Source organism: Octopus bimaculoides, chromosome 8 (genome assembly GCF_046866305.1).
Source record: "Octopus bimaculoides isolate indiv1 chromosome 8, ASM4686630v1, whole genome shotgun sequence".
Taxonomy (NCBI): Eukaryota; Metazoa; Mollusca; class Cephalopoda; order Octopoda; family Octopodidae; genus Octopus; species Octopus bimaculoides.
The window spans coordinates 32,139,432-32,166,931 of record NC_142935.1 but is presented as its reverse complement, the minus strand read 5'-3'; the positions used below and the strand labels follow the sequence as shown (position 1 = coordinate 32,166,931).

Sequence of the window (27,500 nt, the reverse complement as noted above, 5' to 3'; positions counted from 1 at the left end):
GACCCCAAAAGGATGAAATGCAAACTCATCCTTTGTGGAACTGGAACTCAGAGTGCATGGATGGACAAAAGGATGCCAAGCAGTTTGCCCAGCATGCTAGCACCTCTACCAGTAACCAACGATAATAATAATGTCTTGTAAATTTCAAGAAAGGCTAAATGTTTATTGGAATAAGCTCTACCATTTTACTAGCCTTGAAAGGCCTGACTCTCCATAGGTTATGATGACTAGCATTCAAGTTGATTCTGATCAGCAGAATGGTCTGCTTGTGAAATTATCATGCAAGTGGCTGAGTATTCCACAGAGACATGTGCCCTTCACATAGTTCTCAGGGAGATTCAGCACGATGCAATGTATGTGACAAGGCTGTCCCCTTTGAATTACAGGTACAACTCATTTTTGCCAGCTGAGTGAACTGGAGCAGCAAGTAGAAATAAAGGTCCTTGCTCAAGGACACAATGTGCCATCAGGAATTGAACTCACAACGACTGTCAGCAGAATATTCTAGCCATTAAGCCAGACACCTTCTCAAACATTTTCATAATATAAAGCAGTTCTTCCTAAATTAGGTTCCAAAAAAAGTCCCAGAGTTTCATGAAAAACTCTTGGGTTTCCAAGACCAAATTCTACGGGGCCAGAAAATAAGATTCTTTTTAATAAAATTTCATAAAAATTAATAAAAAAAATTGCATTCACTATTTTCCAAGCAATATTTTACTATAAGCTTTGTTTATCATGTGAATAAATACTTTCTCTAAAGCAACTTCTGTTTCATTAAATTTACTTGGATGGAGTCTGCTTATAATCCCTAAGAAATTCATCTTGGATTCCTGCAACAAGATAATTTTGGAAAGCACTGATATGAAAGAAATGAACCTTTTCATAATGTAAAGTCTGAAAGGCATTTTAATGTGCATTTAACTATTTCTGCCCTCCATTTCTATTAGAGAATCAATTAAGAATTTTTCATAGACAGTGGAACCTTGGTTTACGAATTTAACTTATTCCTGAAGGCTGTTTGTCATCCAAAATGTTTGTAAACCAAAACTATTTTTCAAGTAGGAAACTCAATAAAAGAAATGACAAATTCAAGCTGGGTTGTGCACTGAGCAAAAGTTAAACAGCAACTGGGGGCTCTTCTACTTTGGAAGGCAGGCTCAACATATGTGGCTGTTAATGCGCAGACACATGCTGAGGCTGCACCATTTGTATAATTTCCTCATTGATGAATGGGCGTGGTCTTCTTTTTATAAGGCACATTTTACACTTGGGAGCTGCAGTACAGCATCAAGAAAATTCCAAGATTGGGCACCTTATCATCTGGCACTCACTGCTCAGATAAACAATGCTGTTGGAACGTATGCTTTTGTAACATAAAGAGGATGACAAGTGGGTAAGAGTGTGACATTATCAGGGAAGCCCTAGCAACTGGAGAGGACAAACTGGCTGGTCTGTTTAGGAGGATTTCTGAGTCGGGAACTATTATGAATAACTTCCAGAAATACTTAGCTTAGCAGTGCTACCAAGGGGCATACCATTAGGTATGCCCAAGGAGTGATAAATTTTCTATCACTTCTACAGTGGCCTCTGTTCCTCAGATCTGGTCGATTGCATTGTATCTCCATTAAGACACTCCTTCCTTGCTCATCACTCCTCCTACTTTGGTCATTCTATACTTGACACCAGTTATTTCAATCGGCCCTTTCTCACGGGAACACTAACTTTCCAGATTTCATTTTTCTCATCCGCCACATTTTACCAGCCACCATCTGCAATTGTTCCAGTGGAACATTAACTGTATTGACGGCATCAGTTTTAGAGAACCTGGGAAATCCATGGCCATTGCTCTTCCACCAGATTAATAAAAAGCTAAAAAGAGAAAAGCCAAAACTTACCACAGTTAGTTTCATCAGATCCATCACCACAATCGTCATATTGGTTACATCGCCACTTGTTTAGGACGCATCTTTGATTGTCACAGCGAAATTCAGCTTCAGTACAATCACGATATTTGTTTTCTAGAGTTTTGATAGAAGAGAAAAAGTGAGATAAAGAAAACAGAAAGAAGGTAAAAATGAAGGCTCAACCGTTACAATCTATGGTAATCAAAAGCCTATTTTCTGTTCTATAACTGGATTGGATAGGATTCAACTGCCTATGTTCAGAGCATTGCAGAACAAAGGCCTCAACATGTTCTCTCCACCATCCACAGTCTGACGTGGAGGCTGTGAAACTGAGTTTGAAATGATATTAGTTTGATGAGCCTACTTTGTCACATTGGCTTGATATGGCTTGGCAGAGGGATGCAGTTTTTATACTCTTATCCAATAATATTTCATTCAATTATATTGGCCCCCAATACTCAACAAATGCTTATTTTATTGACCCTGAAAGGATGAAAGGCAAAGTCAGCCTTGGTGGAATTTGAACTGACAATGTAGGGACAGAGAAAATACGACAAAGCATTTTGCCTGCTATACTAATGATTGTTGCCAATAAATTCTAATCATCCAACAATACAGGATAACTAAACATATAGATTTTATATACTAAAGTGTATATCTACAGTTATACATTTCTCATGTGGTAGTTCAAGCCTTAGTGCTTAGGGTATTCAGCTCACGACCACAAGGTCACGAGTTCAATTCCTGACAGTATACTGTGTCCTTGATCAAGACACTTTATTTCACATTACGCCAGTCAACTCACCTAGCAAAAATGATTTGTCCTTGTAATCCAAAGAGCCAGACTTGTCACAGTGAATCTCCCTGAGAACTATGTTAAGGGTATGCATGGCTGTGGAGTACTCAGCCACTTGAATGTTAATTTCATGAGCAGGCTGTTCCATCGGTTGGGTCAACTGGAACACTTGTTGTCGTTAGCAACAGAGTGGATGTAGATTTCTTATGGAGAATTCTGCATTCTATTATGGAAGATGTGAAACAATCCAAAATAATTGACCTTCTATGATTGTTCTGTCAATAACTGGCAAATGGTTAGACATCAGATTTTTTTCTGTTCTTTGTTATTGTGTGTTAATTTATTTCCCTGCATTTTAGTCTTGCTCAGCAATTAATTAGTCATCTCCTCCTCCTCCTCCTCCTCTTCCACCTCTGCCTCCACTTTCTATCCCCCCCCCCCCCTGCTAACAAATGCTTCCCCTAGGTTTGGTTATTGATTGCCATTCTGTTGGCTGACTATCCTGTCACAGAGACACCGAGACAACCTCGTATTTCTTTATAAGACGACTGCTTGAGACTCTGAAATTTTTGACTAACGCCAGTATAATAGTATAATACAGAAGGCTGTGTGTGACTTTTACCTGAGAATGTACCTTAAGAATGTAAAAATATAAAACAAAGCTATGTAGGCCTATAGGCCGACTTATATCCAAATTGACTTACGACTGGTCAGTCAGGACCAATTATGGTCATAAGTCGATGATGACCTGTATTGGTTTCAAATCCTGGCTTAACGCATTTTTCTCAGCATTCTAACAATTCTGTTATCTCGCTGCCTTAATAATAATAATAATAATATTCATTTCAAATCTTGGCACAAGGTCAGCAATTCCAGGGGAAGGTGTTAGACAATTACATCGACCCCAAGGCATGACTGGTACTTATTCTATTGATCCTGAAAGGATGAAAGGCAAAGATGACCATGGCAAAATTTGAACTTAGAATGTAAAGACAAGCAAAATGTTTTGCGACATCTTGCTTGGCATGCCAATGATTCTGCTAGCTCACTACATTAACAGTAAAAATATTGGTTTCACATTTTGGCACAAGGCCAGCAAGTTCATGGAGCAGGTTTATATTGATCCCCAGTGTATGAGTGGTACTTGTTTTATTGACACCAGAAGAATGAAAGGCAAAGCTGACTTCAGTGGAATTTGAACTCAGAATGTGAAGATGGACAAAATGTCATTAAGCATTTTGCCCTGCATGCTAACAACTCTGCTAGCTTACCACCTTAATAATAATAATAATATTAATAATAATAATAATAATAATAATAATAATAATAATGATAATAATAATGGTTTCAAATTTTGCCACAGGAGCAGCCATTTTGAGGGAGGGGGGATAAGTTGATTACATTGACCCCCCAGTGTTCACTGGTACTTAATTTATCGACCCTGAAAGGATAAAAAGCAAAGCTGACCTCAGTGGAATTTGAACTCAGATCATAGCAACGGGTGAAATACCGCCAAGTATTTTGTCCAGCTTGCTAATTATTCTGTCAGCTTGCCGCCTAAATAATAATAGTAATAATGATAATAATAATAATGATAATCCTTTCCACTACAGGCACAAAGCCTGAAACTGGGGGGTGGGTGAGAGGGATAGTCATTTACAGCGATCCCAGTACTCAACTGGTACTTAATTTATCGACCCTGAAAGAATGAAAGGTAAAGTCGACGTCAGCAGAATTTGAACTCAGAATGTAGCAGCAGAGAGTGCTAAGCATTTTGCCCGGTGTGCTTATGATTCTGCCAACTCACAGCCTTTAGTAATAATAATAATAATAATAATAATAATAATAATAATAATAATAATAATAATAATAACAATGATAATGATGATGATGATGATGATGATAAACTAAAGTATTCAAAGTAACAAAAAGTTTCATACTACAATAGCTGGGGTCTTCATCAGAACGATCTCGACAGTCAGCTTTAGAATCACAAACCCAGGTTTTTGGAATGCAGACATTGTTTTTACATTTGAATTCCTTGGTTTCATTACATTTTTTGCAGTTGCTCAGTTTTTCATCAGAATTGTCACCACAACTATCGTAACCATCACAGACATATGTGAGAGGTATACATCGATAGTTAGTTTCACATTGGAACGAAGTCTCAGGACATGTTTGATTAGCTGTAAATTAAATGAAAAAATGTTCATAACATTAAAAAGCATTAAATATACCATAAAAAAAAAAACTCCATGCAAAATACACTCTTCTTTCCACCAAGATCAGCATTGGTTTCCAATTTCGGCACAAGGCCAGAAATTTCAGGGGAGGGGACAAGTTGATTGCATCGACCCCAGTATGCAACTGGTATTTATTTTATCAACCCAGAAAGGATGAAAAGTGAAGTCAACCCCAGCAGAATTTGAACTTAGAATGCAACGAGTTGGAAGAAATGCTGCAAATCCTTTTGGCCAGTGAGCTGATGATTCTGTCAGTTTGCTGCCTTCATCAAGATCATCATCATCATCATCATCATTTAACGTCCGCTTTCCATGCTAGTATGGGTTGGACGATTTGACTGAGGACTGGTGAAACCGGATGGCAACACCAGGCTCCAATCTAATTTGGCAGAGTTTCTACAGCTGGATGCCCTTCCTAATGCCAACCACTCAGAGAGTGTAGTGGGTGCTTTTACGTGTCACCCGCACGAAAACGGCCACGCTCGAAATGGTGTCTTTTATGTGCCACCCGCACAAGCCAGTCCAGGGGCACTGGCAACGATCTCACTCGAAAATCCTACGGGAGCCAGTCAGGCGGTACTGGCAACGGTCACGCTCAAAATGGTGCATCTCATGTGCCACCCGCACAAGAGCCAGTTCAGGGGCACTGGCAACGATCTTACTTGGCTTGCCGGGTCTTCTCACGCACAGCACATTTCCAAAGGTCTCGGTCAGTAGTCATCGCCTCGGTGAGGCCCAATGTACGAAGGTCTTGCCTCACCACCTCAGCCCAGGTCTTCCTGGGCCTACCCTTTCCACGGGTTCCCTCAACTGTTAGGGTGTGGCACTTTTTCACGCAGCTATCCTCATCCATTCTCACCACATGTCCATACCAGCGCAATCGTCTCTCTTGCACACCACAACTGATGCTTCTAATGTTCAGCTTTTCTCTCAAGATACTTACACTCTGACGGGTATTCACATTGACATTACACATCCAACGGAGCATACTGGCTTCATTCCTTGCGAGCTTACGTATGTCCTCAGCAGTTACAGCCCATGTTTCACTGCCATGTAGCATGGCTGTTCGTATGCATGTGTCATACAGTCTGCCTTTTACTCTGAGTGAGAGTCCCTTTGTCGCCAGCAGGGGTAAGAGCTCTCTAAACTTTGCCCAGGCTATTCTTATTCTAGCAGCTACACTTTCAGCGCACCCACCTCCACTACTAACTTGGTCGCCCAGATAGCGGAAGCTATCGACTACCTCTAGTTTTTCACCCTGGAATGAGATAGAAGTTGTTTCCTGTTTGTTTACAGTCTTTATTGCACCTGAACATCTGCCACAAACAAAAACTAACTTGCTAGTTAACCTGCCTTTGATGTTGCTGCACCTCTTATGTGTCCATAGCTTGCACCGGGTACATCTTATAGAGTTACTACCTACTCCTTTTCTACATACTGAGCAGGGCCATCTACCTGAAGGGGTTTGTGTTTTATCTACCTTCCTACTTATTAGGATTTTGGTTTTAGCTAGGTTGACTCTAAGGCCCTTCAATTCTAGACCTTGCTTCCACACCTGAAACTTCTCCTCTAGTTCTGATAGTGACTCTGCAATTAGGGCAAGGTCATCAGCATAGAGGAGCTCCCAGGGGCAACCTGTCTTGAACTCCTCTGTGATTGCCTGGAGGACTATGATAAATAAGAGGGGGCTGAGGACGGAACTTTGGTGGACCCCTACCTCTACCCGGAATTCATTGCTGTACTCATTTCCAACCCTCACCTTACTGGCAGCATCTCTGTACATGGCTCGCACAGCTCTCACTAACCATTCTTCTATCCCAAGTTTCCTCATTGACCACCAGATAAGGGATCGGGGGACCCTGTCAAAGGCTTTCTCCATGTCAACGAAAGCCAGTTACAGAGGTTTATCCTTAGCTAGTTATTTCTCCTGCAGCTGTCTCACTAGAAATAAGGCATCTGTAGTGCTTTTACCTGGCACGAACCCAAACTGCATCTCATCTAAATTGATTCGCTCCCTAATTAGTTGGGCTATGACCTTCTCTGTAACTTTCATAACCTGATCTAACAGCTTGATGCCTCTGTAATTATTTGTATCTAAAGCGTCACCTTTACCTTTGTAGCAGTTGACTATGATGCTGCTACACCAGTCATTGGGTATGACTCCTTCGTGTATCACCTGGTTCGTAATACGGGTGACTAGGCTATAGCCAACACTGCCAGATATTTTGAGCATCTCTGCAGTGATTCCTGATGGGCCGGGGGCTTTCCCGGTCTTCATATTCTTAATTGCTTTATCTACCCTGGTACTATCAACTTGGATAGCTGGTCCCTTTATTGGGTCGACATACGGCAGGCTCTCTTCCTCCCATTCATTCTCTTTATTAAGCAATCTATCGTAGTGGCATTCAAGACCTCTTTCTTTGCATCCTCATTTAGTGCAAGTGTACCATCATCCATGCAAACACATTTCTCTCCTACAACATCACTATTCTCTCTCCTACACTGTCTTGCAACACGAAATACCTCGAGTCTTTGGTCCTCACGGCACAGAACATTGGCAAATCTTTTCTTATCTGCTTCCCCTCTGGCTAAATAAACCTGTTGCCTAGCCTCCCTTCTGGCACATTGGTACAATTCCCTGCTACCACCGTTCTTCCAGTCCTTCCAAGCCTGTTTCTTTTGTCTAATAGCCCTGTCTACCTCCTTGTTCCACCACCACGTTACTCTGGGTCAGGAGGGGACCTTACACCACCCACAAATCTGGTCGGTGGCTTTCAACAGGTTGTCCCGCAGAAATCTCGCAGATATCATCATCCTCATCATTTATCAGCCACTTTTCCATGCTTACATGGATCAGATGGAATTTTGTTGAAGCAGATTTTTTTATGGCAGGATACTCTTCCTGTCACCAACTCTCACCTGTTTCCAAGTAAGGTAAATATTTTCCCAAAACCAGACATGGTTTACGTTGGAAGACAGGACATAAATAATAATCCCACTTGTATGATGGGGATGTTTGTTTACAACAACACATGATGTCAAGGCAAGGGTATACACGCACGCATGCAGACTTGCATGCACACATACACTCACACATGAATGCATGCACGAATGCATGCACAGTTGCATGCATGCATGCACACACACACAGATATACAACCGGCTTCTTTCAGTTTCTGCCTACCAAATCTATTTACAAGGTTTTGGTAAGCCTGCAGCTACAACAGAAGACACTTGCCCAAGGTACCATGCAGTGGGACTGAACCCAGGACCAAATAATTGGAAAGCAAGCTTCTAACCATGCAGCCATGGTATTTGGCTATAAAGATTTTTACTTATTTTTACAACTGTTGATGACCAGATTATCAACAATCTAAATGTGCTAATTAATTGCATCTCATCTAATCAATTACAACTCATCATCCAAACAGTTAAGAAAGAAAAAAGAGAATTGGCAAAATAAATTGCCATGTTTAGGTTTAGTCTACTTACCACAGTTCAGTTCAGGACTTTCATCAGAACCATCAAAACAGTCATTCTCATAATCACATTTGTCATGCTCAGGAACACAATATCCATTATCACAGGTAAATTCATGGACTCCACATGATCTTTGAGCTGGATTCAGAGAAATCAGAAAGTTTCCATTTTCAGCAATATTATAGAAAATATAGGAAATATTATTGTTGTAATTTCTATAGCTACAAATATGGGATCAGCATTGCAGGGTCCCCTTGCACATATTAACTGTTTTGTATTCAAACTGGCCATATCTGGCCAAAATATTCTACCACTTTTAGATCCAAACTATCCAGATTTGGCCTCTTACACTTACCCTGCAAAGTAAATGGCAGGAAGAAGTAGTTAAGGCATGTGTACCATTTTGTAAAGAATGGGAATGGAGGTCAAATTTAACTGAAATAAATGTCAAACACTCCATAATAAATTGGCATAAACATAAAATTTACAGGGTTTGATTTTTCCAAGTTATACCAATTATAATAAAAATATTTAAATGGTCTTAATTTACCTGTTACACCCTGCGGGTGTGTGTGTGTGTGTGTATATATATATATATATATATATATATATATATATATATATATGTGTGTGTGTATGGATGTACCATGGGCTTCTTTCAGTTTCTGTCTACTAAATCCACTCATAAAGCTTTGTTTGGCCCAAGGATATAATAGAAGACACTTGCCCAAGTGCTATACAGCTACTGGGAAACAAAGTTCTTACCACGCAGCCATGCCTGTCCCTATAACGGCAAAGATTTATTCATTCACAGGGTAGAAACCATGCCAGGACAGACAATGGAACCAGGTGTGGCCCTTGGCCTTACCAGGTTTGGTTAAACCATCCAACTCATGCCAGCATGGGAAAATGGACGTTAAACAATGATGGTGATGATGCTGATGATGAGGGTACAGACCCTTACACTCTAAAGCTGCTCCTTGAGACAATAGAAAGCATGCTACTATTTCCACTCTGGCCCTGTTGATTCCACTCGTCAGCCTTTCTTTCATCACAGCTTTTGCATCTTGTTCACACTTCAAAACTCACATGAAACACTTTTCCCAACCATTCCATGGTAGGACACCATTTCCAGTGATGGTGCAATGGTTTAGTGGTTAGGGTATTCAGCTCATGACTGTGAGTTCGATCCCCAAAGGTACAGTGTGTCCTTGAGCAAGACACTTTATTACATGTTGCTCTAGTCCACTCAGCTGGGAAAAATTCAAAGGGCCAGCCTTGTCATATTCTTGTGTCATGTTGGATCTCCCTGAAAACTGCGTTAAGGGTATACGTGTCTGTGGAGTGCTCAGCCACTTGCATGTTACTTTCATGAGCAGACTGTTCCGTTGATTGAATCAACTGGAACTCTTACCATTGTAATTCAGAAATGAATTAAGTTTTTTAGACTGAGCTTTCATTCTATACTCCTAATAATATTGGTCTGTGGGGCAAAAATTGAATCAAGTGCAGAATGCAAACATGTCAAATGATGAACTAATAATTGTAATGTGATTATGTGAAGCTGATGGAATAAACACCAACGCTTGGAAAAAAAGTCAATTTGTTTGACTAAACCATACAAGGCAGAGCCACAGGCTGGCTGCAATCCTATGGCTTAAATAAGTAAAAGAAGGTAAAAAAGAAAAAAAATCTGTGATGCCAAATTAAGGAATCCAGGAAAAAAAAAAAATGAACATTCAACCCTTTAGCATTTCAATTGACTATTTGTGGTCCTAATATGTAACCTACTTTATGTTCAAACACTTACCCTACAACATCATTCTAAAAATAAACAATCACATCATTGAAATGTTAAAACTAAGAGATTGTCTGTGATTAAAACAAAACTATTTGAATAAATAGGCTTTACATTTGACAGAGTTCTCTGAATATTAAGGGTTTAAATGAAATGGAAATCTAGCAAGATAAAAGGGCAAATAATTTATTTGAAGGAACAATGAAAATATTCTCACCACAAAGGGCTATGTCTTCATCTGAATTATCCAAGCAGTCATTGATACCATCACACTGCCAGGAACGGTACACACAGTAGCCACTATTGCACCGAAATAACCAGGGGGCACAGTGATTTTCGTCACACCTATATTCATCAGATCCATCACCACAATCATCTTTTGAATCACATATCTGGTAGAAATATGTGCAGTTTCGATTGTTGCAGGTAAAAGTGTGTGGCTGACATGTGGATTCCGCTAAAATAAAAGCCATATATAGAAAAATACTACACATAAACATATCTAAGTGTGTGCGTGTGTATCTATCAACCCACCCTCTCTCACTCTCTCTCTATAAATATTCTAATTAAATGAAGGATATAAATCCTCTTAAAAGGATGTCAGCATCCAAGTTCCCTGGTTTTATCGAGTACATCAGTGAAGAACAAAACATGTTAGCTTCACATTGATGGTTATGGGTATACTATTTTTTATGTATGGGAGAAAGAAAACAGAGAAATTGATATATGATTTAATTTAATTTAATTTCTTAAATTAATTGTGTAAGGAAATAATTGTAGGTGAAATTGAGTTTGATATTGTTTAGAATCGGATTATGTTCTAATGAATTGATGTCTATATGTCAGTTTCTCTGGTTCCTTTTTCTCATACACTATGTATATATATATAGTATATATATGTATGTATATATATATATATATATATATATATATACATACATATATATATAGTGTATATATATATATATATATATATATATACATACATATATATATAGTGTATATATATATATATATATATATACATACATACATACATACATACATACATATATATATAGTATATATATATATATATATATATATATATATATATATACATACATACATATATATATAGTATATATATATATATATATATATATATACATACATACATACATATATATATATATATATATACATACACATACATACATACATATACATATATATATATATTTACTTATTTACTTATTTAACTTGAATTGACAGTTAAATCTAACCTTATACAGAAATGTTGACATAGGTAATAAACTTCAATAATAATGGATATTAGCGTCAAAACTCTCATTTAAATTTTTGATATATAACCAAAGAGATCGATCCATAAGGAATCTACTATAGACCTTTGGGGAGAAATCTTTGCTATTTTGGTAACGATTACATGTTTATCTCACAAATACATTGTGGAGATATCATTATATGAGAACACACACACACACACACACATATATATATATATATATATATTATACATACATAAGGTTATAGGGTATGTCCTGACACATATCCACAACAACCTCTCTCAATTTCTCCATCTCTGTCTTTCTCTCCTGTCCCTTCCAGCTGGGGTATCTTTGTATCTCTTCTACAGATAGTGACACCTATCACTATCCCCCTATTATTCTTTTAACTTTTCATCAATTGGCACAAACCTGCCACTCCCTTCAGTGCCACTCCCACCAGCGGAGGAGTCTTTATCTTGTAAGTTAGTTCGGGAACCCACTGGTGCTTGAGTCACAAAAAAAAAGCATCCGACTCTCTCTGTAAAGTGGTTGGCATTAGGAAGGGCACCAAGCTGTAAACTTTGGCAGGAAAGGCTTCATAAATTCAATCATTACATAAGAAGCAACACAAATGCCAAATACATTCAGTTTAATTCTCCAGAAAAGAGACTGTGAAGGAATCCATTGTTTTCAACCGTTAAAAGCTAAAGAAAGATGTTAAATTTGAATACAATGATGTATTTAATGAAACATGCATAAAAAGCATAAACAACCCATTCACACACACACACACACACACACACACACACACACACACACACACACACACACACACACACACACACATAAAATCACTGTTAGCTAAAATGGATGTAAAACGTTATAATTATTATTTTAATATGTTTTATGCATATCGTAAATTAATTGATGGTGGAATAATGAGAGAACAACTGCTATGACACGTTTGGTGGCAAATGCTCATTACAACCTTCTTTTCAGATGCCGAAAGCTGCAGTTCCTCTTCTCCACATTACCCCCTGGTTTCCCTTTACATTCAGTCAGACTCAGTATGGTCAATGTTGGCCCATTGAAAGCTAAGTCTGGGGAGATTGTTGAGATGCTTGAAAGGAAACATGTTGATGTGTGCTGTATCCAAGAAGTTCAGTGGAGAGTCGCTTCAGCCAGCTTCCTCACAGGCAAAAGGCATTGGTATAAACTCTTCTGGGAGGGCAACTGTAATGGGGGAGGAGGTGTTGGCACACTTCTAGCAGAGAAATGGGTAAGTAAGGTGATTGAGGTAGTCAGGGTATGTGATAGGGTACTTAAGCTCAGACTAGTTTTTCAGAATAGCATAGTAACAAACACCTCTGCCTATGCCCCACAACTGTATGATGCCTGTGTGTGAACAGCTATGCTACACAGCAGTGAAACATGGGTTGTAACTGCTGAGGACATGCGTAGGCCTGAAAGAAATTAAGCCAGTACACTTCACTGGATGTGCAATGTCAGTGTGCATCTTGAGAGAAAAGTTGGGCATAAAAGGCATCAGATGTGGTGTGCAAGAGAGACAGCTGCGCTGGTATGGTCATGTGATATGTATGAATGAGGGCAGATGCATAAAGGAAAGTTGATCTTTAACTGTGGGGCGAACCTGTGGAAGAGGGAGACCCAGGAAGACATGGGATATAGTGGTGAAGCATGATCTTCAAACACTGGGCCTCACAGAGGCTCTGACTGGTGACCAAGACCTTTGGTGATATGCCGTGCAGGGGAAGACAAGTGAAATCATAGTCATGGCTGATGTCATGTAATTGGTACCTGTGCCGGTGGCACATAAGAAGCACCTTTTGTGCATTGGGCCTTATGGAGGTAATGTGGCTGATACCAGTGGCACGTAAAAATCGCCTTTCAAGTGCTGGTCCTCACGGGGACAATGACAAATGAGAGAAACCTCTGGCAATACGCTGCTCTTGAGTAGAAGACCCATCAAGCCAAGCAAACTCATAATTGTGGCAGATATTGGTGTCACGCAACTGGCACCCATGCTGGTGGCACGAAAAAGCACCTATTATACTCTCAGAGTGGTTTGCATTAGGAAGGGCATCCAGCCATAGAAACCATGCCAAATCAGACTGGAGCCTGGTGCAGCCCCTCAGCTTACCAGCCCTGGTCAGACTGTCCAACCCACAGACAATGGATGTTAAATGATGATGATGATGATGATAATGATGATATTGATGATGGTGATGTTGAGGATTAATTATTGAGGATTAATATTCTTCATGATTATTATTTTAATATTCTTACGACAGTTTAATTCATCTGAGCCATCATGGCAGTCAACAACTTGGTCACATCTATAATAGAACGGAATACATCGTGCATCACCCTTTCCACAACGGAACTGAGAAGTGCTGCAATTGGCAATGCATGTCTTGTTATCTGCATCCAAGAAAAAAAAGTCTGGACATGCACAGACATAGTCATCAGGTGGTGAATGGAGACAAAGGTGGCTGCATCCACCATTATTGGATCCGCAAGGATTTTTATCTGTAATAAACAAATAAGAAATATAAAGATGAGACACAAAACTATAAATTTGAAATGTGTGTATCATAGATTAAGTAGACTCTTAGTAGTAGTAGTGGTGGTGGTGGTGGTAGTGCTGGTATGGGGCCACGTGATGTAACAGTGCATCACTTCATTTATTGTTTTGTTGGTGATTCCCTCTTCCTGGTGGATGACTCCTTCGCACCACTCAGGTGACAAACGTCCAACCCATGACTCTGTTTGGATAATGATCACTGGTGAGGGTTTTTATGAGAATGGAGTGCAAACCCTAACTTGATCTCTTTCAGTCACCTTTTACGACATGCAGAGGAAATGTCGGGTCTATTCTTTGACAGGCTGGGCCCCCACACAGTGCAAATTGTTCCTTATCCAATGAGCAATTTATTTTATCTAAACTGGAAGAATGAAAGATAAATTTGTCACTGGTGGTGAACTGAGAATACTTCAAGCTTTTTAATTTGTTGGCCTAACTCAGCTGAGTTTATATACATACTCATGGAGACAAGGCAATTTGGCCAAGACCTCATGGAGACAAGACAAATGAGCAAGACCTCATGGAGGCAAGACAAATGAGCAAGACTTCATGGAGGCAAGGCAAATGACCAAGAGCTCATGGAGGCAAGATAAATGAGTAAGACTTCATGGAGGCAAGACAAATGAGCAAGACCTCATGGAGGCAAGGCAAATGGCCAAGACTTCATGGAGGCAAGGCAAATGGCCAAGACCTCATAAAGACAATATAAATGATCAAGACCTCATGGAGGCAAGACAAATGATCAAGACCTTTGGCAATATGCTATGCTTGAGAAGGAAACCCATCAAACCAAGTGAAATCACATTCATGCAGATACTGGTGGCATGCAAACTGACACCCGTGCCAGTGGCACATAAAAGCACCCCTTACACTCTTGGAGTGGTTGGTGTCAGGAAGGGCATCCAGCCATAGAAATCATGCCAAATCAGGCTAGAGTCTGGTGAAGCCCCTCATCTTACCAGTCCTAGTCAAACCGTCCAACCCATGCCAGCATGGACAACAGACGCTAAATGGTGATGATGATGATGATGACTACTGAATTATGTAATTGATGAAATCCTTATTTTCTATTTCTTACTTTTAGCTCTTACTGGTTTCGGTTTTCGAGCGTGGCCTGGCTGAGTACCACTCTGAAAGCTTTGGCCCTGCCTGCATTTACATTAAGGCATAAAGAGATGTTTGAAATTTAATTTTAGGAATTATTCCACAATAGGTTTACATTAGCATTATTATTCTTTGAGGGAGTGGGGAAAAGTCCCTGGCATTGAGTAAAAAAAAAAATACAGGAGGATAAGTTAATTACAATATTCAACATATTTCCTTCTCGGATTCACACAGCAGTCCTTCAGTCTTTCAAAGCCCTGAGAAAGAACTTGGAAGGCTTGGCTTCCAGCCAGGTCTTTTGCAATACCCTTAAAGCCAGGAACCTTTTAGCAACCATTTGTAAACTAGCTGTTTAGAAAACTGACCCCAAATGTGATATATATGAGGAGTCATCGGTCATATTTGTTTGTGTGAAATTGCAGCAGGGTGCACATCTGTATGCAGCAAGGTGCACATCTGTGCATATGTGTATATATATATATATTTTACCTTTTACTTGTTTCAGTCATTGGACTGTGGCCAAGCTGGGGCACTACTTTGGTGGGTTTAGTTGAACAAATCAGCGTAATTACTTATTTTTTTTAATCTGATGTTTACTCTATCAATCTCTTTGGCTCAACTGCTAAGTTATGAGGACATGAATAAAGCAGTATTGATTGTCAAATGGTGGTGGTGGTCGGGACAGACAAACAGAAACACACACGCATTCATATACATATATACAACAAGCTTCTTTCAGTTTCCTCTTATGAAATCCATTGCTAAAGCTTTTGTTGGCCTGAGGCTATAGTAGGAGTTACTTGACCAAGGTGCCATTCAGTGGGACAGAACCTGAAACCATGTGGTTGGGAAGCAAACTTCTTACCACATAGCCAGGTTTGTTGCTATATACATATATAAACATAACTGGCACTCTGTCGGCTACGATGAGGAGTGCTCCAGTTGGGCTGATCCTTGGAACACTCTGCACAGGAAATTAACATGCAAGTGGCTGAGAACCCCACAGACGCATGTACGATTAGCATAGCTTTCAAGGGGATTCTGAAAGACTCAGAATGTGACAAGGCTGCCCCCCCCCCTTTGAATTACAGGTACCACTCATTTTTTGTCTGCTGAGAACTGGAGCATTGTGAAATAAAGTGCCTTGCTCAAGGACACAACACATCACTGGGAATTGAACTTACACCCTTATGATCGTGGGACAAGTACTCTAACCACTATGACATGTATCTTCACTCTCTCTTTCCCTCTCTTTCTCTTTCTCTCTCTCTCTGTACGTATATATGTGTATGTGTATGTATTTATGCATGTATATATATATGTATGTATATATGTATGTATGTGTGTGTGTGTGTGTGTGTGTGTGTATGTATGTGTAAGTATTTATGTATGTATATATGTATGCATAAGTATTTATGTATGTATATATGTATGTGTGTGTATGTATGTATGTATGTATGTATGCATGTATGTGTGTGTATGTATGTGTATGTATGTGTGTATGTATATATGTATGTATATATGTATGTATTTATGTATATGTGTGTATGTTCATACGTATTTAAGTATGTATACATATATGTATGTATCTATATATCTATCTATCTATATCTATCTATCATCATGGACGGACGGTAGACACATCGGCTCCCATGTAAGTTGCATTTTTCACCTCTTAAAAGACCTATTTTGTTTTAAAATTTTGTATAAGTTGTGTATAACACAAAATACTTCGTGAACATATATTTTTCAAATCGGAAATAGCTCTATTTAGAGCCTTATTTCCAAAAATTCAAACATATCTTCCTCGTTCCTAGCCATATTCTTTAAAACGAATATGGCTAAGGTTTTCAACGAGGCCGACTTCCCGCTCCTAATGCCAGAGGCGAAAACACTTAATGCCGTTCCGCATGAACGCAGACAAGTGATGAAGAAGAGCAATGATTCTGAGTCAACTGCTGCTGCCTCAACCACCACCACTACCACCATCACGTGTACAAACTCTGCTGCTACAGCAGTCTTGCCTGCCACCGTCACCAGTGACAACAACAACAACAACGACAAAGACAACAACAACAACAGCAACAACAACGACAACGACACAAATGTCCTTGCTAACACGACCACTGTCCTCACCACTGCTACTACCAGTGACAATAACAACAGCAACAACAACAGGACACCGACCTTCAACACCAACACCACCACTACTTCGACAAACTCTGCCGCCACTACCACCACCTTTGAACCCGGCAGTACCAACACCACTGTCAATACCACCATCAACAACTACAAGACGAACAAGATAAACAACACCACAAACGCCACAAACAACATATCTGCCAGCATCACAAAAACAAATTTTGCCGATGCAACGAAAGAAAAAAGAACAATATTAACATTCACCCAAAAACAAATCAATGACACAAAATCCCTTCTCACGAAAGAAGGTGACACTGTACAAATACACATACCAAAAGCAATTATTGAAAATACAAACAAGAAGCACATATCATACAGACTTATCAACAAGAAAACGAAGCGACCGGAGAATTTCTCCACCCAAAAAATTGAGATTTGTCTCAAACCGATATGGCCCTTTCAAAGTCATGTTACTTGGGGACGAAAATTTGCCACGGTCCTAGTACGCTTTAAGAGCGAACAGTTAGCGAAGGAATTTTCAACACTCTCTCTCCACACAGATGACTTGGTGATGATACCGAGTTATCTTGGACAGAGAGTGACGAAGGTGACAGTAAAGAATGTCCCTTCACAAGTGGAAACACAGTGGATAGTAGGTTCTATATGCCTCGAAATGGAGGAGGCAAATATATTAGAAATTGCTACTGCAGAGGAGAAAAACTGGGAAGGGGGAAAAAAAGTCGAAGTCCTCCTCCACATCACTGAAGAGGAGTGCCAAAAGATCCCCACACACATCCAACTGGCAAAGGACCACAAGTTATATGTAGTGGTGGAAGGAAGGCGACCACGTTGTTATGTATGCGGCAGCGAGGCACACCTCAAGGACAGTTGCCCAACCGCCGCCAACCAAAAAAAGCAACAAGGGCAACCACCAAAACCCGGAAAAAAAACCCTACTACCAACACCACCATCAACAATCAAAACAAGAGAAACACAAGCAACACTGGCAACTGAGAAGACAACAGCATCTGCAAAAACAACAAGTGAGGAAGCAGGGGAAAAGAAAGAAAATTCCAAGACTGTTTCCCCCTCCCCCACATCACACACACCTCACACAAATAACAAGCCATCAGCACCAACAAAAACAGCAACACAACCACTCACACAAGCACACACAGACGCTCACAATTTGCCCCTACCCCCTTCCGATTCCTCAGAACCTTCGTCGGAAGATGAAAGTAATGAGGAATGGCAAATAGCCCAGAAAGGAAGGAGGAAGAGGAGCAAGAAAAGAAAAGCAAACACAAACAAAGCAGGGATACACAACTCCCGAAAACACTCCAGACACCAACACAAGCACACACAACTACAACACAAGCAACAAAACCCCAAAAGCAAGTACACACACAATGCTCACTGCCATCAACACAAAAAACTCAGAGTTGATGGAATACATCAACACAAAAACAAACATAACAAACGAAGACATAAAAACCAGCAACCACCCATACACAACACCGCCAGAACACATCAAAATACTACACATAACACCAACCCTACACCACACACTAAAATCTATTTTTCCAAAGGCAGTTGGCAAATGCCAAAAATACCTGGCGAAAAAACTATATAGTGATCTCCTCGAAGAAAACCCGAAGGAGGAGACACAAAAACTCTCAAACGGTAAGTGACTCTCTTTATAAAACTTTAACACTCAAATCAAAATGATGCTCAAGATTGGTTGTGTAAATGCGCGTGGCTTGGGGTCCCCTTGGAAACAAGGGTACCTCCTAAATGACATAAAGTCACATAAACTAGAAATCATAGCCATAAGCGAGACCAGACTCCATGATCCGCGGGCCCTATCGTCCATGTTTGGCAGACAGTTTAACATTTATTTTTCTCCCTGTCTGCCGAGAATGGGCGGTAGTGGCACGGCGGTACTCTTTCGCAAGAGTCTGGATCTCGAAGTAAAGACAGTATTCATAGACCCGGAGGGTAGATTGGTTGTTCTGGATGTCGATGGCAGCGATGGGTGTGCTTTTCGACTCATATCAGTATACGCACCACCTTTAACAGGTAGGCCGGATTTCTTTCGACGTCTAGAAGTATTCCTAGGAACGTCTCGTCCTTTACTTTTAGTGGGGGATTGGAATGCTACCTTGGACACGCATCTAGACTATGTGGGCAGAGATAGGAATAGACGTGGATGCAAATGCCTCAAAGACCTGCTCAGACGCTTTCAACTGTCTGACAGGTACCGACTCGATTACCCGAATGCGCCAATGTGGACATGGACAAACCGCATCGGGTCGTCGAGATCGTATCTAGATAGAATACTGTGTAGGAGAGTAGATAGAGATAGCATAGGGTGTCCACAATTTCACATAGTCAGCTACACGGATCACAAACTTGTGACGTGTACGCTAGACTTAGATAAGACACATAGGCAGGGCTCCGGTTACTGGAAACTAAACGCGTCTTTCCCGTCGAGACCAGTTTTCAGAGACCGGATTAGCACGTTAGTAAAGAGGGCTTTGACAGGAGCCATCATCAATAACAAATGGTGGTTTGCCCTCAAGAGAGCAATAAAAGCAGAAGCGGTTAGGTATAGCAAAGCACTAGCCATAGACAGAAACAGAGTAGAGGGTGAACTAGTTAAGAAGCTAGAAGAGGCAATTAGAAGTGGCATCGCATCCGACGTTTTGGCGGCGAGGTTGGCCCTTGACCAACACTTCAACGCCAAACACGAAGGGTGCGTTGTCAGGGCTAGGATGCGTGCTCTAAGAAACGAAGGTGTTGGAGCCGCACGAGAGGCCCGGGTGGCAGAGGCGCAACAGGGCAACAAAGCCACCATTCGGTCTCTGGTGGACGAACAGGGGCGCGAACTGCTCGAGCCAAGCAAAATGTGTGAGGCCTTTCAGCGGCACTTTGCTCGACTGTTTGGGACGAATGGCGAGCGAGAACGCAGGGTGGACTTCAGTGCCTACCTGCACAGCTTGCCACGACTCTCGGCAAGAGAAGCGGAGTGCTGCGAAGGTGCCATCACGGCGGCGGAAGTGAGGGACGCGATGGCGGGATGCTCGAGGGACAAATCTCCGGGTTTGGATGGTCTGCCCTACGAGCTTTACAACTGTAAGCCAGACTTATTTGGAGACGTCTTGGTGGCGGTGTACTGCAACTGGCAGCAAAACGGGAGCATTCCCGGTTTTGTGAGTCGAGGAACCGTAACGCTGCTGAAGAAAGATCCAAACAAGGGGGACGTCATAGATAACTTTAGGCCCATCACTCTGCTCAATGCAGACTTGAAAATTTTGGCCAAGGTGTTAGCCAAGCGGTTGGCGCTTGTCATCGAGAAACTGATCGGCAAGGCGCAAACGTGCGCGGTGCCGGGCAGGAGCATCCATGACAACCTCCATCTGATGCGCTACATCATAGAGAGGGTAGTTAAGGAACCTGGCATGGGTGGGGCCCTGATCAATTTAGATCAATCGAAAGCTTTCGATAGGGTAGACCACCAATACTTGGAGGCTGTCCTCATAGCAGCCGGCTTCGGTCCCATTTTCCGCGGCTGGATGGCTGCCTTGTACAGAGGCATCCGTTCGGTAGTTCGCGTCAATGGGCATCTATCAAGACCCTTCGACATTGCACGTTCGGTCCGTCAGGGATGCCCCCTCTCGTCGCTTCTGTACGTGTTGACTCTCGAGCCACTACTGCGGAAGCTGGCGACGCTGAGGGGCATCCCGCGAGAGTTGGGATGCGGGACGAGCGTGTCGGCATACGCGGACGACGTCACCGTCATAGTGTCTAGCCAAAAGCACATCGAGCTTGTCGGCGAGACACTGAGAGACTACGAAGCGGTAACGGGAGCGAAAATCAACCGGGATAAGTCAGTGGGCTTGCGGCTCGGCACCTGGAGAAGCAACCCCATGCCGTCAAGTAGCGCCTCCGTCGTGGGACGTTGGACTGACGGTCCGGTTGAGATGCTCGGGGTCTGGTTTGGTCCAGACCTCCAAACGGAGAAGAACTGGGACGAGATAACGAGAAGGGTGGCCACTCTAGCCCGGCAATGGGCCGAGAGGAAGCTTTCCCTGAAAGGTCGGGCGGAGGTGGCGAACACGTACATCGCGTCCGTCATCTACTACCGCCTGACCGTCGTTCCTTGTCCCGACCCTACCATCACCAAACTGGAGCGCATCCTCTTCCGCTTCTTGTGGAAAGGAAGCGTTCCGATGGTTAGGCGATCCGTTTGCTGCCAACACCCGTTAAAAGGAGGACTGGGCATGCCGTGGTTGATGATGCGCAGACACGCGCTGAGACTGCGACATCTCCGGCTCTACGTAGACAGCAGTGAACAGGTGTGGTCACCGTTTGTGCGGCGCGCTTTCCCGCAGCTCGTCTCCATGACCGAACTGCAGTCGTGGATCAAGAAGAGGCCGAGGAAGGGCGAATGGCACCGCGAGTGTCGCGCTGCTCTTCGGCAACTCCAACAACCCGGGTCAACCTTGAGCGACTGCATCACAACTAACGCATTCTATAGTGGATTAGTGGAGGGAAGGTACGACGACGATCTCGGGGCGAACCTGGGCGTCGACGAGGAATACCTGACCCGCCTGTTTAAGACGACCTTCGGGCCGGGACCTATGGACAACTTCCAGAGATCCCTGGCCTGGCAGTGCTATCGAGAAGCACTACCCGTTCGAGATAAGCTCTACAGGCATGGCTCGAGAAACACGGGGCCGACCTGTCCGAGATGCCGGCAGAGCGACGAAACCGTTCTGCACGCACTCGTACAGTGTCCCACCATTTCCGAGCTGTGGGCTTACGTCGAACAACTGCTATCGCGTGTGGGACGAGTCGGTCTATCAGCCGAGTCTATCGTGAATATTGTCGCGCCTCCTTCCTTTAAACGGGAAGGAAGAGCTATTTTCATCGTACTTGTGGCTATGGCGAAAGAATGTGTATGGTGGACGCGTCTGAAAGGTCTAGAGACAAAGACTTTCCTCTCTGGGCAATCTCTCATCAACTTCTTCAAGTATCACCTGAAGAGGAAGTTGAGAGTAGAAAGGGAAGTCTTGTCTAGTGAATGCTTCAAAAAAAGATGGGTGAATGTAGCAAGGATGGCACGTGTGAACGACGGAGCCATCTTGAGCATAACCCTATGAACAAGAAAAAATAAAAATAAAACAAAAAGGCAAAAGAGAGTCACTTACTGTTATAGTTTCTTCAATGAGAATATTGACCAAGGTTACCGTGGTCTTTTCCGTGGGCTTTTCCTTCCACGGCTAAACCTAAACTGTCCTCCCCTCTTTTTACACGAGAACATTACTGTGTGATACACGATCCCTATTGATCGGCCTTTCCTTTTCTTTTTTTTTCGATCCCTTTTGATCGAACTGCCCCTTTTTCCCTTCCTACGATCCCTTTTGATCGACACCACCAATTTTTTTTTTTTTTTTTTTTTTTTTTCCTTCCTTCCCCCTCCCAAAAAGAAAAGCTCTACATTGTATTTGTCCCATCTTCGTTGAGCCCTGTGTGGCTAATAAAAGAAATGTATCTGTAGAAACCATGCCAAAAGCAAACAACTGGAGCCTGGGGCATCCATCCAACTGTGCAACTCCAATCAAAACGGTCCAAAGCGCTGCCAGAATGGTAAACGAAAGCTAAATGATGTTGATGATGATGATGATGATGATTATGACAATGACGACAATGTTATATGAGCGCATATTTTCCAGGAAACTGTTCCCTGTATGAGCAAAAACAAAGTACCTAAGGATATTTACTGGAAGAGAATACAGTCTGTCCAGTTTTATGTTCCCCTCAAAGTAACAAAGGTTTTGATTCAGCAGGGTGCCTGTAAGCTGTGCAGCGGGAGTAGATATTGCTAAAGAGACTCCCTGCAATCTGTGACAGAGGGGAGGGGGTACAACAAACAGAACAGCCTGTTCTTGAAAGTCATTGAAAATGGTGTGTTCATATGTCTTCATTGAGGGCAGTCATGTTTTCCCTAGAAACTAATAAAGTTAACTTTATACTGTAAATTCGCAGAAATGATATAAATAATATGTTATAAACGTATAAGAAACAAGCATTCCTATGGTTTTTCAGTTCAATCCCTCTGCATGGGACATTCGGTAAGTTGGGAACAAATGTCTTCTACAATAGTCTTGGGTTGATTAAAGTTTTATGAGTGGATTTGAATGGAAAGAACGAAGAAACGAATTGTGTGTGTGTGTGTGTGTGTGTGTGTGTGTATGCTAGTGTGTATGTGTGCTTGTATATATACCATAAATGTTACAAATATTTCATGTTTAAACTTGCTGTAGATAATTCTATAAATAATAACATTTAAATATTGGATTAAACATTCCCATGGATAGAAAAAGGTCAAGGGTATCTGTGGGATTTAAATTCTTTTTGTAACCATGACAGACGTTTTACCTTTGGTTCAAAACAATTTTTCAAAAGTTCCCCCTCCGCTTTAAGAAGCTTGTTTCATACCAGTGAGAAGTGTATGTTACTTACATTGTAAAAGATATGAATGCTGGAATTCAAAGTATAAGAAGCTATGAATGATTATATTTTAAGCATATAGGTGTAGGCATGGCTGTGGTAAGAAGCTTACTTCCAAACCACATGGTTCCAGGTTCAGTTCCACTGTGTAACACCTTGAATAAGTGTCTTCTACTATAGCCTCAGTCTGACCAAAATCTCGTGAATGGATATGGCCGGCGGAAACCAAAAGAAGCCTGTGGTATGTATGTATATCTATGTATTTCTTTGACTGTGTTCGTCCTCCACTACTATTTGACAACCGGTGCTGGTGTGTTTATGTGCCTATAACTTAGTGGTTCAGCAAAAGATACCAACATAATAAGTATCAGGCTTCAAAATAATAAGTCCCAGAGTCAACTCATTCCACTAAAAATTCTTCAAGGTTGTGCCCCAGCATGGCCACAGTCTAATGACTGAAACTAGTATATGATAAAAGAAAGATAAAACATATTAACATGCAACATGGAAATACCATAAGACACTAACATTGCTTTTGTCGTAATGAATGAAACACAACAAGGTTACTTGGTTGGTGAGTCATATTCCGCAGAATAGTATGGTTACGTCCAGTGAATTTATGTGCTTTTTCTATGCTCAGGTGATTCAAGTCTGTCCAGTAGATCCAGTCTTCAAACACTGCAAGTGAGTGAATGAATGGTACGTTCTCTTTCATTACTGTTTGTCTGTTAGTACCATCCAAATTGGCATATCTACAAAAGCAAAATGATTATTAACAAATGGCTGCTTCATGTGGGAATGTTGTATAGTGACAAAGAGTCATAGTAGAAGGCCATCAATTTTAGAGAAGACAGTTAAACAATTACGTTGACACCCCACCACCTCCAGGGCTCACCCGGTACTTATTATTACTGACACTGCAAATGAAAGACAAAGCCAACCTCATTAGAATTTGAACTCAGAATATAAGGAACCAGAAGAAATACCACAAGGCATTTTGTCTGCTGTTAACAATTTTGTGAACACAGCTCACTACCTCAAATAGTGGTGGAGGACGGACATTTTTCTTTTCCTCTTCAATGCTGTTGTTATGCTGTATCATCCTGCATCTGACATATGGTGACACTCCACATCTGACCACTACGTTTAGTAACCTCAATGTACACACACACACATCCGTCTGTTATATTTAGCTTCATTTTTTCAAGCCTACACATGTCCTCAGAGGCCACAGCACATATTTCATTGCAGTATAGTATAGCTGTTCATACACAGGTATCATACAGTCTTCCTTTCACTCTGGGGGAGAGGCCTTTAGTTACCAACAAAAGTAGAAACTGTCTGAACTTTGCCCAGCTTATTCTTAGTCTAGCAGCCTTGCTCTCAGAGCATCCAACTCTGCTACTGACTTGGTTACCTAGATAACAGAAGCTATCAATTAATTCTAGGTATCCCCACAGGCATTTGATGGACAGGATTTTCTGTACATTTCTCGTGTTTACTGTACTTGTGCACCTTCCACAAACACACACAAAAAATAGGTTCCCTGTTAACCTTCCTCTGATATTGTTGCACCTCTTATGTGTCCATAACTTACACTGAGTACACCTTATGGAATTTCTACTCACACCTCTTCTACTTATTGAACAGGGCCATCTACCTGAGAAAATTTGTGACTTGTCTGCTTTCCTACTTACTAAGATTTTGTTTTTTGCTAAATTAACTTTAAGGCCCTTACACACACACACACACACACACACACACACAATGGGCTTCCATACAGTTCCTGTGTGCTAAATTTGCTCATGGTAATGGAATAAATAAATATTTTAATAATCACTACTTTACAGAAAGAAAAAAAAAAATGCAAACTCCAAACAAAGAATACTTACTCAATCGCATCAAAGTGGGCATCTGCCCACCACATTCGTTCACTCTCAAAATCGATGGTTAAACCAGTTGGGGAGCCAAGACCATCTGTGATCAAACGTTGATAGTTTGAGCCATCCATGCCAATCCTTCCTATCCATGATTTTGAAGGATTATCGATAAAGTACAGGTACCTTTAAAAAGAATGATTAATTGTATTTAACAAAGTGATGAGGAAGAGAATAACGAAAATGAAATTGATAAAAAAATGTTAATGAAAATGATGAGCATAACAGTTTCAAACGTTGGTCCAGGGCCAGATGTTTTGAAGGGCAGGGTGCAAGTTGATTATATTCTTTTCTACTCTAGGTACAAGGTCCGAAATTTTGGGGGAGGGGGTCAGTCAATTAGATCAACTCCCAGTATGCATCTGGTACTTTTTTTGCCAGCTCTTCCCCTGTTAGTAGATTATATTGATGCCAGTACTTGATTTTTAACTATCAAAGAGGGATGAAAGGTAAAGTTGAAGTTGGTGGCTCTGGAACTCTGAGTGCAATGAACTGGAACAAATATCCCAAGACATTCTTCCTAATTATCTAACAATTTTACTAATTCATCACTCTAATAAGGAATGTAATAATAACGATGATGATGATGATGATGAAAAAATGAAGCTCAGTACTTTGAGCTAACCACACACTAATCAGTAAATTTTCTGGCTCTAAGTGGACAAGGCTGTTGTGAGTTTGGTGTCCTGGGCTTGGTACTAAGAACAGGATGATCTGCAACCTTTCAACTGGTTTCTCTCACTTCCTATCAATGGACTTCTATTATAACTCATTGTGCATGTGAAGATGTCAGTTGAACATTTAACACCAACTCTCCAGTTCCTGAGTTTATTTGCTGCCAAGACCGACTTCATATTCCTCCCCAGCTTCACCACACTTCCAGAAGAGATATAAATCATTAACTTTCTGGTGAAGCCAATTATTTTTAATGGCATTAAAATTTAATGACAGAATTTTAAGGGTGATGTCAACTGCTTTTCTAGGGTTTCCAAAATTCTTGAGGAGGGGATGAGAAGGGAAGAAAACACCTGCAGGTATTAAGTTCTCAAATCAGAGAACTGGACTTGCTAAAGAGTGGACACCACTAAAAGTTACATTATTTACATTTGACAGATATTTGTCCTCACCTTGTTTCTTGTTAACACAACATTTCAGTTAATGTACCCCCCAGCTGTACATAATTCCTCATTTCTTAAATATAGAACTGCACCACTAAAAGTTACCCGAAATATATATATCGTCCGTTTGATCAGCTGTTGCATTTTTTTAAAAAGATTTCCTTGAACCTTATGACTGATAAGACTGGTTACCCAATTTCCATAGCATATAAGCGACCAAGATCACAACATTTCCCCCTGAAGGGGATGTCAGTCCATTGGAGGGTTCAAGTCACATCGACTCCAGTACTTGAATGGTACTTTATTCTATCAACTGTGAATGGATGCCAGTCCATTGGAGGGTTCAAACTTAGAAATGAAGGTTCACTCACATTGACTCCAGTATATGACTGGTACTTTAATTTATTAACCCAGAAGGGATGAAAAGCCAAGTTGACCTCAATGGGATCTGAACTCAGAACAGAAAGAGTGAGAAGAAATTCTGTTATGCTGCTAAACATTTCGTCTGCGGTGGTAACGAGTCTTACAACTCATTACTTCTAGCTTTCACATAGTTTCTGTCAATTCAATTTCACTGACAAGGTTTGGC

The 27,500-nt window shown here is 41.2% G+C and overlaps 1 protein-coding gene across 1 annotated transcript in view; it reads right to left on the bottom strand.

Annotated features, from left to right (window-relative positions):
• Positions 1-27,500, bottom strand: part of LOC106882178 (low-density lipoprotein receptor-related protein 2-like) — a 228,340-nt gene that overhangs the window by 21,548 nt on the left and 179,292 nt on the right. Inside the window, exons 61-67 of the mRNA XM_089356330.1 lie at positions 25,749-25,919; positions 24,385-24,608; positions 13,797-14,039; positions 10,439-10,678; positions 8,436-8,561; positions 4,641-4,886; positions 1,896-2,018 (exon numbers count right to left, since the gene is read on the bottom strand). Coding sequence (XP_089212456.1) covers positions 1,896-2,018; positions 4,641-4,886; positions 8,436-8,561; positions 10,439-10,678; positions 13,797-14,039; positions 24,385-24,608; positions 25,749-25,919 — 1,373 coding nt within the window. The remainder of the gene's footprint in view (positions 1-1,895; positions 2,019-4,640; positions 4,887-8,435; positions 8,562-10,438; positions 10,679-13,796; positions 14,040-24,384; positions 24,609-25,748; positions 25,920-27,500) is intronic.